This window comes from Hydractinia symbiolongicarpus, chromosome 5 (genome assembly GCF_029227915.1).
Source record: "Hydractinia symbiolongicarpus strain clone_291-10 chromosome 5, HSymV2.1, whole genome shotgun sequence".
Taxonomy (NCBI): Eukaryota; Metazoa; Cnidaria; class Hydrozoa; order Anthoathecata; family Hydractiniidae; genus Hydractinia; species Hydractinia symbiolongicarpus.
In genome coordinates this window covers 8377404-8394133 of record NC_079879.1, presented here as the reverse complement: position 1 = coordinate 8394133, position 16730 = coordinate 8377404, and the positions used below count along the sequence as shown (strand labels likewise).

Below are 16730 nucleotides of genomic sequence, written 5' to 3'. Positions count from 1 at the left end.
CATTATGATGACAAAGCAAAATAAAAGAAAAAGGAAACGTCCGTATCACCCCGAAGTTGTTCCTTTTGCATTAGCCCAAACGTTAGTTAATCAATGTGGCACTTCTAGCACTAATGACGAGACTTCTTCCATTTGTAAAAAGCAAACCTTTAACTTAAAATCTTTTTCGACAAAGGGATTTCTAAATCGAAACCCATTAAACCTAAAAAAGTTTTATCTGCAGAACCTTAGTAGATTCATTCCCTTCAGGTTCTATTAACGGTATTGGAAAATATAATGTAGGCACTCACTACAACAAGCTCCAGACCTCAGTGATCACGTTAATAATACTTCCCATTGTAACTTGCGAGAGGACGTCTTAAGGTTTATTCATTGTAGTGAAGGCTCTCAGGTTTGTCTTTTTCAAAGGTCATTTTAAAAACCTTATGAACTTTCCCTTGATATATATACAGAATTGATACAGTCAATGTTACGACGATGCTGGCAATGTATCTGTTAAAATTAATAATTGTCTTGCTAACATTTTAAAGCAAAACAGATTAGCTTTATACATATCCTTGTTCTTCTCATTGCTTAAATTTAGTTGTCTGTAATTCATGCTTTGTACAATATTTCTGAAACATGATGAATTGAATCAAACGTAACATATTTATACAAATTTTCCAAAAATACGTTTAAATTTTTACGCAAGAATGTTCCTTACTTAACTAATAATCCCAACTGTGCCCATAATTTTAATATTTGTAACACGATGTGGATGGAACAGATTATTAACATGAGATATGAAATCATCAACGAGAGAAATTTTGAAGGATTTTATTGGTAACTTAACCGAGTAATAATTTATTGAAATTGTTCAGACGTTATTATATATATTCGAATCGTGAAGTTCATACATAGCAATCCTGCGTCCTGGAATTTTCAGAATATTTCAGATCGAGATCAGTTATAAAAATATCCAGTTAAAGTTTTAATTATTGTTTTAGAATATATACTATATATATGTAAAAAAATTAATTTTTGTTTTTTATCTATTAAGTTGTATTTTACGGTAATTAGAATAAAAATTGAGAATATGGATACTTATGGTGTGTTTATATACCCCATCGTTCTCCGTTTTTAAAGGCTACTTCAAATTTCAGAATATTTCAGGCTAATGACGGAAATCTTCAAGTCGCAGGGCTTTTTATTTAAATTTTTTTCCCTGGGCAATAAGCTTATTCACAAGCCTCTATGCAATTCCGTACTGCATTTCTGTTATCATATTCGTTATCACGCAGAACTAAAATTTTTGCGGTTCAGCAGAAAAACGTTCGGACACAATTTCTTATTTCAGCACAAGAATTTTCGGAGATTTGTTAAGTCAAAAATGTATGCGTAAGTCTTTTGAACGAATTTTAACCAAAATTCAAAAGCAATGATTACGAGAAATTACACAACAAGAAGCCTTGAGGGATTTAAAGTGTACATATATTTAATCAAGATCTAAGAAAGGGTCTTCAGGATCCAGCTTTATAGATAGAGCCTTAGCAAAATGTGAAAGTAACGAAAATAATAAGTTCTAACACTGCAGTTTTTATTTATTTCAAGCATCCACCATTACCCATTTTAATTTTCAATCCCAAATTTGAAAGTTTTAAATCGTTATTAGCAATTCGGTGCGCAATAGTGGTAACTATGGCTACTAATAGCCGTATTCCGTCTGTCTGTTCGTGCGTCAAAAGCGACTTGTGTTAACCACGCACGAAATACTAGCCTGCTAGACCAGGGACGAAAACCCGTCGGGCCTCCGCTTGCACAGGGACGGGTTCGCGGTGGTCCAATCAGGAGCGGAGTTTTATATAAATGACGAATCAGAAACTAAAGCTCTTTATATTTCTTAGCAAGGGTTTTTACGTTATTGGTTCGAAATTTAGCAAGCAGATTGAACCAACTCATTGCTGGAGAAAGAAAAGTTTCTTAATTCTTTGCTTTATTTTTTTCTTTCTGATACTTTTATTTGTATTTTAAAAAGATTGCAGTTTCATTTAAAACTACTTTTGGGTATTTTTTCTATTTTTTACATGTTTATTCACTTATACTTTATAGTCAGCTAGCTCGCTAAGCTACCTAGCCAGCCACCTAAAGCTTTGTATTAGTTTTATTTGCATCTTACTGTCACGCTCTCCAGCCATATATTATTCTTAAACAAAGCCAATTTTAAGATTCTGGCTACCAACGTAGATGTTAGCTAACATTTCTGATTTTTGTGTTATCTTAGCCAATCTGATTTTTACTTAGTTGTGACTGGGGTTAGCTACCTCTTGCTAAAATGTAAAAGTAACCAAATAATTTTTTTTTTCTCACTCAATTGACTATGTTAACTTTTACTATACCTAATTTTTAGTTTAATTATCGGTCGTCCTTTACCTACCAAGCCTCCTTTAGCTTTGATCAATTATAATGGTTCATTTATCCTAATGCCGTTCAATACGTTTTCACAGTTCAAGACTTTCGTATGATTATTTGACTGCTTCGTCTATGCTCTTTTTGCTCATGTTCATTTTGTTTTTATTACTGATTGAATTTATATTTACGTTTGCACATACATTTAGTATTTACACATTTCAGCATTAAGAACCATTGTAATTTATGGATGCTTGAAATATATGTCGATTAATAATAATGTCGATTAATAATAATAATAATGATACAGTTGGCTGCAACAGAATTTTTAAGTAATCTTTCTCATACTAAATGCAATTAAGTAGTTAGCTACCACTTTACTGCACACACATTTTACCTGTACTGAGCGCTAAGCTAGACGCATGTGCGATGTGGTTTGCCTGTACTAAGGGTTCAGCTCACTGTGACAATTTCTTTTTAAACCTTCTCGGAAATTACGCCTGTACGGATGTGCAACACTGTTTACCTGGAATAACCGCTCAACCCAGTGTTAGCAATGGACTGTTTCTTGTGTTTTTATTTAAACAGAGTGCGCGAGAAAGTTTTTTCAAAAGGGTATTCTCCCTACACGCCTGTTCAACTCTGTTTAACTGTACTAAGCGCTTAGCCCGATGTCACGATTAATTTTTTAACGTTTACTTAAACTTATTGCGCAAAATAAATTAATATTGACTACTTTTTTTTGCTATGACGGAGTAACAAGGGTTTGGAAACAACGGTTTATTTCAGCTTTTGTTAAGGGAAAGTTATTTTTTAAAATATATGCGACAGTCGCAACACTACAATGGTGTATGCGGTTCACTTGAATTACGACAAACTGTATACCTGTACTAAAGCGCTCCACCTGATCGTGTGACACAGTTTACGGCTTCAGAGCGTTCAACAACAGTTACTTGTGGCTTAACCCGACGTTTCGACGCCGGGTCTCCCAGCTAGTCTAATATAATAATACGAAGTGTATGTGACGGTCATAATGGATATCGTCATTTTCCTTTGATGTCGCAGAAATTTTCTTTAAAGTTGACGAAATGTTTCAAATGTTAAATATTATGACGTTACGGCGCGACGCCAGTAACACTCCTTTAACGTCAATATCCTATATTAAATTAATGAAGCCATTACAGTGCACTTAAAACTTTAAGGCCAAATAACTTGGAAACGAGGTTGTGACGTCAATAATTTTTCACCGTGTGGGTAACTAGGGACCACCTAGGACCAACTTGGGTAATTTTCCGAATCCGTTTCGGAATGGGCGGTTGATGACGTCATCAAAAAACCTTCAAACCATAATATCTCTGCAACCGTTTATCAAAAGTACATAATCCTATACATTTTCTTGATCAGCATTTGAAGATCTATGCGATGACGGCAACAGGTATACAAATTTCTAAAAATAAATTTTAAGGTTTTGACGGGTCTTTGCTGACGTCAGCAAAAGTTTTAATCCCTGATATCTCCTTAGGCGTTCGTCGAGAACATATGATTCTGTACATTATTTTGACCAGCGTTTCAACCTCTACACATTACAGACAAAAATAAACAAATTTCGCGAATTTTTTATCTGCACTGCACTGCTGACATCAGCAATAAATCATTTTTTTATTGACCTTTTGCCTAAGTGGATTATTTCACGGGCTTTATCGACTAGTGTCTATAATAATACGCCAGTTCCGTCTGTCTGTCTGTCTGTCTGTCACTTTTGCAAAGTGGATTATATTCTTCATTATTTTCTTTGATAAAATCTGTAAAACATCGCCCATAAAATTGTTCTGTAGTATAACAAACTTTAGGGTTATAATAATATTAAGGTCAAAGGAAAGTATATTAAATTTGAAGCCATTACAGTGCACTTAAAATTTGAGGACAAATAACTTGGAAACGAGGCGGTGATATTAATGATTTTTACTGCGTGGGTAACTAGGAATCATCTGGGACCAATTTAGGTATGTTTTCCAAACCTGGGTCCCCAAATCTGTTTTGGAATGGACGGGTTGATGACGTTATAAAAAATCCTTCAAACCCTAATATCTCTGCAACCGTTTGTCAAAAGTACACGATCCTATACATTTCCTTGATCAGCGTTTCAAGATCTATACAATGAAGGCAACAGGTATACAAATTTCTAAAAAAAAAATTGGGTTTTGACGGGACATTGCTGACGTCAGCAAAACTTTTAAGCCCTTATATCTTATTAACCGCTCATCAAAACCACACGATCATATATATTTTTTTGATCAGCAGTTTAAGCTCTACACAATAGAGGCAACGGGAAAACAAGGTTCTGATTTTTTGGATGGATGGGTTGCTGACGTCATCAAAATTCAAATGACACTTCCTTTTTATTTTAACCTGCCTCAGTGGATTTTTTTTAGTATTCTAATAAAACAATTTTTGGGAGGCTACCACCACACTACACTCCGTCCCCTTCCACGCTCATCCTTTTTCAGTATATTCAAATTGTTTAATACAACAAACTTAGTTCTTAAAAAAATAGTTTGTTCATACATTCTGTGATCTGTTGACCTTTCTCTGCAATATCAAGCTTGAGTGTCTTAGAACGTGGCTGTTCAATTTGTTTTAGTCATCATCATCTAAAATGTTGAAAGGAAAATAAGAAAAAGCAAACATTCTTCAATCATTTTTTAATGAAAATATTTTATAACATGGACCATATTTTTTTAATTTTATAATACAAATAATACAAGCTAGAAAACCTTTCACTGAATAGATCAGCATGAAGACCAAGAGATTTTTAATGCAGCATCATGAGAGGTTTTTTGAAAAAATCTATCACAACGTTACAGGGTATTTTGGACTAAATTTTGCTAAACAAAAAAAGGTATAGGAAAGCCTTAGGAATTGCTTTCGTTTCGGAACATTACCTTTTTTATACTGAGAATACTTGTCTAAAGAAGATAAGGATACAATCACTTGGCCACCATATAAATTTCAACTCACATCTATTGGTTGCACGTTTATAATGATATGGAGATTTAAATATGGTCTTGCAAGTATTTCACAAAGAATCCATTCAGAAAATTTATTATAACATTGATCTTAATGATAATGAGCTTCAGTAACTGAGAAGATCAAACACATATACACACTGCTATGCACGTATAAAGATGTTTTACAGAAGAAAAAAAATTAACAAAGACAAAATGATAAAAGCACAACAGGTCAAATTTTTCTGTCATCTTTAAAATATCGTGAGACAGTAAAACAGAATGTTAATATTTTTAAATTCTTATATATAATTAAGCAAAAGTTAGAATTTTTTAATACAAATTCTTTCATCCCATGTTTAAAACTGAAAAGTGATAAAATAGTAAGAGAGGAATTTTTTTATCTGTGGGATGGCATGCATTATATTTATTGACCTAAAAATAATGATAATAATATTTTAGCAATTAATATAAAGCATTCGAAAGATCAAAAAGCAATAATGCGGCGCTTTTTCAATTTTTTTACACTTTTGCACTCTGCATAAAAACAGCTATTTTAAGTATATACCAAGCAATAAGAAAAAAATGAATTTATTTAAAGCTAAATTCCCCTAACAAGTTTTTAAACTGATGGTAAATTTTTTTATTTTTTTTCCAATTATTTTTCACTTTTGCACTCTGTATAAAAACAGCTATTGTAAGTACATACCAAGCAATAAGAACAAAAACTGATATACAGTTAAACTACAAAAATTTGGTTGAAAAATAATATAATTTATCGACATTGCCTTAGTACCACTGCCCCTGCATAAGTTTATAGTTCGTAAGAGAGTTAAAAAAATGTAATTAGCCTAGCTAATATATGGGAATCAAGAATCACCTGGATCTAAAAGATAAAGTTTAAGTTTCTAGAAAGAATTTTAACATTCTTGTTGAAGTTTATGTTAGCCAAATTAAAATTATTTTACATATTTTTTACATAGTTTTAATTCACATAAAAGAAATGCAAAAAAAAGTAAAATTAAAAAACATGTGAAACCAAGTTAATCATGTGTCCAAGTTTTACATAATGATTCTTCTTGACTAAATAAAGTTGTACTAGTCGTTAACCCGTGGAAAAATCCATGGGGTCGGCTGTCCTTTATATATCACATTTTGTGTTTCCGTAACAGGACGCAGTAACCCTTTTAAACACACACAGACGACGGCTATTATTATAGACTAGTCGTTGCCTGTGGAAAAATCCATGGGTTTGCCCTTCTTTTATATTTACCCGTCGCAACAAAGTGGATAAAAATATATCGCATTTGATATTCGTGTTTCCGCAACATCATTTTGTAACTCAGCGGGGAGTCCGCACAGAGACAGACAGATAACGGCTATTATTATAGAGATTTAGAGTTTCAAATTCCAGGGTTAATCCTAACAAAAATTATTATATCCTAATACACCTTTCCGAATTTCATAAATTATAATAATTATGACGTCATCCAAAATTTTATAATGGTTCTGTGCTCTTTAAATAAGAATATTCAGATAGAATATCAGATTATCATGACAAAACTGAAGTTTTTAGAGCAATATAATATTCTGGTTAGATTTTATTTGGGTTTGAAGAAAATAATTATTTTGAAAACGAGGCTACTCTTAGTAAGCTCGGCTATATGAAGGCTTTGACCGTAACTTTCAGCTCGCAATTGTGGCACTTAACGAACAGACAAATTTACGAAATTAGGTAATTTGTTCTACCTTTTGCTAAGTAACATAGGGATAAGAATCATTTTTAGGATCGACCTCTTTAATTGAGTTTGGCATAAATAGGAAAGTCGGGAAAGGTCTATTATAAGGATTTCATAGAAATTTGAGGGGTAGTTTCAAGTATATATACAAATTCGTACTAATAGTTTCAAGGTTCCCAGATTAAACAGGGATGATAAGGAAACAAATTTTAGCAGGCTGAAAACAAGGGATTATATACATATATGATCATATTCCTAATTAAACATAAAAAATCAAGACAAATATTTTATATACATGGTGATATTCTTAATTAAAACAGAAATAATCCTCCTGATTTTATAGAAGGGACTACTTTAAAATATTTCTCCATATTTAATATACAGGGTCTGAAGTCAGTAACTGTTGCATCTTCTTTTCCTTTATTTCATGATGTTCTTTAAAGTGAAGAGCTAACTCTTTATATAGCACTTACAGAGGCCTGGTGATATGCTCCTGTGGAACTTTTTAAGTTAGAAAATTCAAAACATGCAGCCAATGTCTCTACAAAGTTTACAAGATCTACTATCAAGGCTCTGGAAGAGTTTGCAACTTTCTTGGACCAGAAAAAGTTGTCTTTTATTCTATTGACAAGAAAGCAAAAGTCCTGATCAGTATCACAGCTGTCATGAAACAAACTCAGTTACTAATGCATATGGAATATCAAGTTACTTTACCAGATAATGATTTTGTTGTTGCCTCCAGACATAAATTGATTTCTTTAATCGTTGGTGATATGAAAGTTGTTAAGAGCAAGAATCTCACTAATGGCGGTGTTACCTATTCTGGTTTTACGTACATTGCAATTAAGAGTGCAAAGCATTCCAGCATATGTAGAAATTGCAGTTATGTCTACCAAAACAGAATAATATACATTCTTTCCCTACTATAAACATCTAGACACGCAATTGTTTAAATTTAAATACATTTAAATACATATTACCAATAATAAAGATAAACATTCCTAAACATATATTCTTGATATATTCAATTTTTTTTAATCATTTTCCTTAACCGTCGATTTGAGTGGAAGTATCGAGTGGAACAGCAGTTAGAAATGTGCAGGATTATTTATACCAATATATGTCTCATATGCATCGTTGTTTCTATAAAGTGAAAGTATCTTTCACATGTATATTGAAAAACGTTCCTAGTGAACGTTTTTCAATATACATTCTAAAAGAAAACTTTTTCACGAATAAAATATTTTTTAAATAATAAGACTTGCTAACAAAACTAATGTTCTTCTTTATCCTATACAAATACTAAAACACACAGTTATCTAATATCGCTGATATAGCACAAAAAAGAAGACTACATCAAAGTCACTCACACATGAAACAAAATAACGAATTTACAATATTTTTTTTACTGTTAGAAACGATGTTTAAGACTTGCATGTGTTGCAATTGGTTCAAACAAAAATACTTCTTTATTAAAATTGTTATTATTAAGATACAAATCACTTTAAAACAACTTCAGGAACAAATTGAGTCCTTTCTCTTCCACTTTCAAAATTTTATGCTCTCAAAAATTGCATCAAACACGCCCATACTCTCTCATACAAAGAGTGCACACAAAATACGAACAATGGAATAAAGGGTGACATATATATCAAGTGTTCAACATATTCAAGTGCTGTAACAATGGAGTCGTATTGTGCTATTGATGTAAGTGAACCCATATAGTCGCAGGCCCAAAACAAATTCACCGTCGTTAATATCAGGAGGAGAAGAATAGAAACTGTTTCAGTTGAGTTCATTCTTCCACTGTGATAAGGCTTCACGTATAAATGCAACAAAAGCACCAGTACCAGAATTGGCAGCATGAGATACAAACGAGAAAGAGGATTGATTACGAATATGCTTACTGCAACGAGGACAAGACGTCTGATGATCAGTACTGCTTCCCAGTTTATTCTCATTTTGTGTTGGGCTTGATCCAATTCTTCCTCTGATGTAATTTTGATTCTGAATGGTCCATTGATCACGTTCAATATATTTTCTTGCTCAAACTGACATTGATGACTTTGCTGTCCAGTTGATTTCAGTCTAGAATTGAACAAGATTAAGGGAGGAAATAACAGTATGGTGATAAACATCTGCGTTGAGATTTGTCCCTTTGCATATAATTTAGTTACCACGAAGACAGCTACCGAAAATGGGAAGACCCAAATTATTGTAAACAACATGACAATGTATTGCCAATATGTGTAGCAGGTAATATCTCCATATACATACAAATATTTCTTTTCTCGAATGTCAGTACAATGGATCATTTTAAAGGCCGTGCTGCTGATGCGAATGTAACACAGAAAAAGAAGCTGGACAAAAGTTTGTTTTAATCTAACAGGAAATGTAACAGTTGTTGGTTCAGCCGGCACGTCTTTTCCAATCAGATTTCTTATTTTTTTCACAGCAAGATATGCAAGATATGATACCACCACAACAGCAAACAAACTTGCTGCAAAACCAACTTCGATTACCACAGCTTCAATTGTGCCCATGTCATTTAATGGAGGTAATTTTGATAAATTTTCATTTATCATGAACTTAAAGGCGAATATTAACGACACTATGGATTTAAAATGCAGAAGGAAACCATGGTGCATTGGGTGGGGAACGTGCAATAAAGAAGCTGTTTGATAAAACAAGAAGAAAATTTTTAATAAACCCAAATTGTTTGTGTCCTTGGTAGATGATAGTTCTAAAGCATTTCCATTGGATAATTGGTTGTCATACGCACTTTCATTTAAGCTTGCATAGTCACATTGGTTCTCCTTGAAACACCTACATTTCTGCGTGAGTTTCTTTACCTTTGTGAAGACAGTGCCAAAAAGTTTGGTGATTTCCTTTAAGTACATCAGTGTATAAGTCAATGAAAAGCCTAACGCAATGAACATAATCCAGAATATACTCGTGTTTCTTTGCTCTGACAAAATACAATTGTGGCTGAAGATGTCTAGAGAATATCCTTTTTCACATCTCCCACATAATCTCCCTTCACGATGGTTGTAGCAAGAATTGTAACTTTCACACTTTCCAGGTTTGCAACAATACTTTGAAGGACAGGGTATAAAATGTACATCACCACCTGTTGTAACGTATCCCCAAAAATTGCCTTGACTGGTTAGAATGTTGTCATCACACATGCCTCCGTTAGGACACTTCTTGCAAGTTACATTTGACTGCACGTATGGCTTAGAATTATCTATAAAGTGGATTTGACCGTTGTTTAAACTGTAGCTTCCCTTAGGACAACTGGAACATGTTATGGACAAAGTATAAAAGTATTTTCGAGTGTTGAACTCAACTTTATTGTTAGCAGGACAAATAAAAGTAAAATTATCAACGTTTCCAGGATATGCACCAGAGTCATTAATGAGTCCATCGATATATTTTGTACCTGGCACTGGTCTTACGACCATTGTAACATCCCTAAAATTTAAATTTCCGCTATTAACCAGACTTCCATGAACTCTCTTGCTATCTGTTGAGCTGTACATTGTAACATTTTCCATTTTTAAATACTGTCTGGTTACATCTCCATATATCGCTCCTCCAGCAGACTGTGCTGAATTGCTATCGAATATAGAGTTTCGGATCCATACTTTACTATGCATTTTATAAATTGCACCACCACTCATTCTTGCTCTATTTTCACGAAATACGCATTTGTCTATGAAAAAATCTGGCACTTTTAAAATTTTCAATGCACCGCCGTTTAAGGAAAAGCTTCTATTTTTAATGAATTTTGTATTTGTTATTGATACTTTATGAATGCTTGACAATAAAAGGACTCCAACCGCACTGCCATAATTATTTATAAACATCGATCGCTGTATTAGAATTTGTCCCATTTTGTTCATAATGAAGGGGACACCTAATCCTGTGTTGTTCGAAAAGCTACATCGATATATTTTTAGTTTCGATTTTCGGTCCCGAGAATCACTAAAGAGTAACACATTTTTTGACTGTGAAAAACTGCTGTGATAAATTTTATAATCGGCCACTCCAATCTTTCTTTTGCTGTATCGCTGTACAAGGAGGGTGAAGATCTTGCTACAGTTGATAAATCGGCTATTGTTGACAAATAGTGAATAAGTAAAAGTGATGTACCTTTCTATCACGTGACGAGTTTCAATAAATAAGCAGTCCTTGATTATTGTGCATGCCTTTCGTAAATGTTTACTTTTTCGTACGAACGAAATCATTGTGTTTTTGTTGTTTGTTATTGTGGAGTTGAACAAAAACAAATTTACATCTGATAAGATGTATATCAGAGATATGTTATCAAAATGAATTCCTTCTAAACATAAGTCGACAATCTTAGAACTGTTGATGATAAAAAGTGGGAAGCTGCCACTGCTATTTCTACTTCTTGTTAGAACAGGAGAAGGGTATGTTCCCCTGATTGTTATGTTGAAATTGATCTGCAATGAAGAATTGATATGGTAAGTGAATTGATGATGTGAATCACCACCACCATCTAATAAAATGCAATCATTTTCCTCAGCTCTTTGTGTGAAAGCATACATAAATGCTTTACAAGGAGTTGAAGCTGAACCACACATCGAGTTATCCACACCAGATGATTTTGAGACTCTGACAATTTTCCCATCTAAAAGAATCAAAGAAGGAATTCAGTTTTCCTTTAGCAGATGTGCAAATTCAAGAATAAGTTATGTGTTGAATATCCACTCATAAATACTGGTAAAGTAAAAGATTTCCGTTAGTGTAATCAATAAAAAATCTCTGAAAGCTGTTTGCTGTACTGTGTTTGGTTACCATGGAATGGCTGCCGAACGTATGTACAGTAATTTAACTGTGTTAAGGATGTACGAAATAGCAATGAGAAAATTCACACGACGGCCATTTGTCGTGTTTATATTCACTGGCTAATGACAGCTAGTATCTATACCATTAGCCGTGTATTTTATCTGCCTGTCCGCAAGGCAAACGTTGCACCTGAAGGAAAAATTCCCGTGGTTTAGTAGCATACTCTTCTTCAAAATATTTTATCATGATTAAGTATCATAAAAAACATTCTATAGAAAAATGGGTGTTAACAATGAAACGAATTTCGAGAATGAGCTATAACAAAAGTTGTAAGAAAAGTACAACATCAAACGGTTTTGTTTTCTTCGAAAAACTTGTTTCATTTGGAAAGATTTTCTTTGCTGTATAAAAACGGTTATTTAAAATGTAAACTGAAATACCAACCTTTATATCGTTTTTTTTAAGGCAGTTTTGTTCTCATTTTACTAAAAAAAGGAAAAGTGGTTATATGTACGCATACAACATCACCCATGATTCAAACGTCCAGTTTGGATAATGTGAGTGAGTGTTTCGAGTGTTGTTGTTTGTGGAAAAGTAGAAGAGCAAACAGAATGTAGAAAAGGATAAAAAGAACTATCTTATATTGAAAAAAATCTTGCAGCGCAAAATTAAAAATAAAAGGAAAAAAGAATGGCTTTTTTCCAAACAATCCTTTTCTTCATACTTCACATTTATAAAGAACTGCAAGTAAAATTATTATCTTTTTTTTAGTAAAAGTTGCTTGTTAATCACCGCCATATTGTTTTCCTTTTGATTTAAATTTTCCCGCGTCAGCTAATAAAAATGACCAAGCGGTACAAAATGTGTGGCATTATCAAGCGTAAATATTTATTCCGCCTTGAAATTGTGTAAAGCTCCTTGACGGCGTTAAAGGAGAGGCGAAATGTGCATGGCACGGCTGCTGAATAAAAGTTCATGATGACAGTGTTGATTTTAAAAACCAGACCGACTGATTGACTTGGTCTGCTCCATAATAAATCAATTTAAATGTAAGAGCAATCATGACAACAAAAGTCCAGAAAAAACCGTATTTTTACCTAAAAAAGAGTTATTTATGATTCAGTATTTTTACACATTCGCCAAACGGTTGGCTATTAAAAATAAACAAGACGTATGATATACGCAAACAACCTCGCGAATAAAGTTTACAAAAAGCTGTCTATCAAATTGGGATTTTTGTTACGAAGTTAGACACGACGTATTTTACTATTCAGATACGCAATAATATTTGTTACACACTTATTTTTCAAAATTGATTTTTGAGACCTTCCCGAACGGAAAATTCCTCGAACTTTTAATTTTCGATGGGTCCGTCTTGGGTGAACCGACTGACAGGAAGAAGAAAGACCACAAACCCACAAACCCCAAAATTTGCGAAATTCATTAATTCAGTTAATTCTGCCTACATTCACTTTTAAAAAGTTTGGTGGAAACACCTTTATTTACTAGTTAGTTAAACAAGTGTTTTGAACACTTGCCTTATCTTTTTAAAAAAGAACAAGAAGCCCTGGGGGCTCTAAGAATTTCCGCGCGCTACCAAAATATTTGATAAAAACCTGCTAATTCGTTGTGTTATTGTGCCAAACATTCGAAGGGGTTTGGTGCATGAACCTCTGAAAATAAAGCACACCAGTGACATTATATCTTACAACAAACGCAAACAAAACGAAACGTGTCATAATAAACTCACATTTTAAAAGAAATTGTTAACAAAAAATACAGCCTATCATTCTTGGTTGAAAGTCTTGCGATTGAAACGTTTATGGTCAAAATTTTGATGTGACCATCATTTTCAGCATACTTTTTTTATTAACTGTGTCAATTTTTGTCGAAAATAAAGCAGTTTTAATTTTTGGATAAAATTTAGCCTGAAATTACATGTAGGTGACAAGAAACCAAAATTTTGATGTCACCATCATGTTCAGCACACTTTATTTGTTAACTGTGCCAAATTTTGTTGAAAATAAAGTAGTTCTAATTTTTGGAACAATTTTGGCCTAAAATGACATTTAGGTGACAAAAATCAAAATTATTATGTCACCATTATGTTCAGAATACTTTTTTTGTTAACTGTGCCAAATTTTGTCGAAAACAAATGCCAATTTTGGCCTGAAACGTCAATACGAGACTTCCCAGTAGTTAAGGAGCTTAGGTACGAAGTTTACATCTGTGACGGAGCAACGTGAAATCCCAGGGTCGATTTTTTCTCAAAAAATGCTCCGTAAGAAAAAAACGACGGTTTTAAAGAATTTCCTACGCCTTCGGGCGCGGAAATTCAAAAAAGAAAAAAAAAGTAAAAATAGTTACCAAGATGAGATTCGAACACACGACGACTCCCGTGTCGGTGCTCAGAGAGGCAAAAATTTCCATTCTTGTAGGACACATTTGCGTTTTAATACAAGCTCACGAGCTTGTAAAAAAAGATAAAGAAATAAAGATTGGTAAATAAAAATAAAGCATATTACACGTTCGATTTGTTGTTGAATGTTTTCGGTTATTAAATTTGGCGCCATCTTGTCATAACAAACTTCATCGTTCGAAGCTTGTAGTATGTTGTGGAAAAGAGACTCACAACGTGAAAAATATATTGTTTTTTGTCATGACAAATATTCCTTAACTTCGAAGAAGTTTAAACGAAGGTTATAAAATGCTGTTACTACTATACTACGTAAGATATTCTTGGTTAACTCAAGTCAAAGATCTTATAAATGAAAATCCTGTATAATTGTTGTTAGGAAGATATGAAGATACTTAGACGTGAAATATAGTTATTTTTTGTCATAGTAGTATTTATCTTAGTAGACTTTAGGATTTAGAAAACTTTAAATTCTTTTCCTCGCTTAAAAATTATTTTCTGGCTGCCACAAAATAATTTTTTGTTCGCCTATCCTTTAATTCCTCCTGCGTTAATCAGTGTGCATTTTAATTACTTGGAATAGGGTACGTAATTTGTCCATTTGCTACTTGAATCATATACGAAAATATTTTATATATCTTACAGTAGTTACTTCCTATAGAACTAACGGAAACTGGTAAGAAATAATTGAGTAAAAAAACTTTCGCATTCTTGCAATGGCATTGTTTGTAGACTCATCTTACATTATAGATCAATGCCGAAGAAAGCTTAAGAAAGGGGCACTTGATTCCTTGCAGAAAAAACGATGTTTATTAAAAAAAGGAAATAAAATAATTTTCAATTTCTCTCTCTCGGGCAACATTCTTTAGATGTCTTTTGTAAAAACTCAGTTTGTTCAGTGGAATCAGTAATGTAAGTAAAAAAAGGTATACCTGAACTGGGCGTTGTCATTAACCCAAATAATAAACACCATATTATATACATCTTCCCTACAACGTAAAACGATGTGTTGTCGAAGAAAGCTCGTCCTTTATGTCTGATTAGTATGAAAAAACCTTCTTATATGCGCATGCGTTTATAAATTAATTTGGTGATTCTGTTTTATTTATGTTTTCTTACTTTGTGGTTGGTGTTTTTTGTTTGTTTTTAATATGCAAGATCACTAACGTAATTAGAAAACAAAAAAGAAAGAAAAAGATGTTTGGGAGAATATGTTTCATTCAAAGAGAAAGAACCAAAAGTTACAAAAAACCATATTCGAAATATTCATCCTCACACTTTTGATGGATGCCTTAAAGTCTTTTTCTTTTGAGTTTGCCTATCAATAGTAAACTGAAAATCTCTCGGCAGGAGGAAAAAGATACAGGGGAGGCGCCACAACTTCTAAAGTAGGGGGGCTTTGGAGGTGGAAGATTTTAAGAATTTGATAACAATCAACAAGTGTAGCCAGTTGCCTAAACAGCTGGGGTCCAGGGGCGAAGCCTCTGGAAGCCAACGCATTTCTAGAGTCCTAAAACACGTAACACGGTTACACCTTAGGCTTCAGAAAAGCTTTGTTTTTCTCTTCTTTCAACTGCGGCATATTGGTATGCGTCACTGCATAAAAAAACGCATTATTTAGTAAGAAAGCCTGCAGATTCTCTGGTTGGATAACATCAACTTCCATGCAGTGATAGAGTCAAATATTGGTAGAAAATAAAAAATTATTACTTCACAAAAAAGTGGGGAGGCTGAAGCCCCCGTAGCCCTCCTAGTGGCACCGCCCCTGAGGTAGCCTATACACAGAACCGAGATGATATTCACCCGAAATGAGATGTCAAAGTGCGATGAAGTTTTGTTGTGTTTATATGGTGTTTTTCATTTTGGAGTCGCGTCAACTGCCCATGCGCAATAACTTTGTAGACATGCGTAGTCACTTTTTGAACATTGGATGATTTCATTTTAGATAAGTCGTGTTTACATGGCTATTTTTAGAACGAAAAAAATTACATTTTGCTCATTTCGGCAAACATGAAATCAACATCGAGGCTAGGTAAAACACTGAAGTAAAATTTGCGGTCAAGGTTGCATAATTGCACAAATATATCAAACCGCGCACAGCTGGAGCAACTATATTTAACTTTTTTATAAGTTTCGTTTTTTATTCACGTTTAACAATTATTTTAAACGATGTTCTTGGAACATTGTTTGAAAATAAACTTCCCATTTGAAACAAATAACGTCACTCTTTAAAGTTATGCTCGTAATTTTTGCAGACATTGTACAGTTAATAGCTTTAAGTTTTGTTTTCAATTTAAATTAGTTTCACTAACAAATTGTTATGATGTATCATTTAACAAATCAGTGGAAGAATTCAATGATTTGCTGGTC

The 16730-nt window shown here is 33.3% G+C and overlaps 1 protein-coding gene across 1 annotated transcript; it reads right to left on the bottom strand.

The window, feature by feature from the left end:
• Positions 1–6668: 6668 nt before the first annotated feature.
• LOC130644580 (uncharacterized) lies at positions 6669–12232 on the bottom strand. Its single transcript, XM_057450243.1, has one exon. It carries the CDS (start codon positions 11737–11739, stop codon positions 8686–8688), a length of 3054 nt encoding a protein of 1017 aa, XP_057306226.1. The 5' UTR covers positions 11740–12232; the 3' UTR covers positions 6669–8685.
• Between the last annotated feature and the right edge of the window lie 4498 nt (positions 12233–16730).

Excerpts from the sequence above, each read along its gene's own strand:
- LOC130644580 (XM_057450243.1), bottom strand. The coding sequence starts at position 11,739 with ATGTGTGGTTCAGCTTCAACTCCTTGTAAAGCATTTATGTATGCTTTC.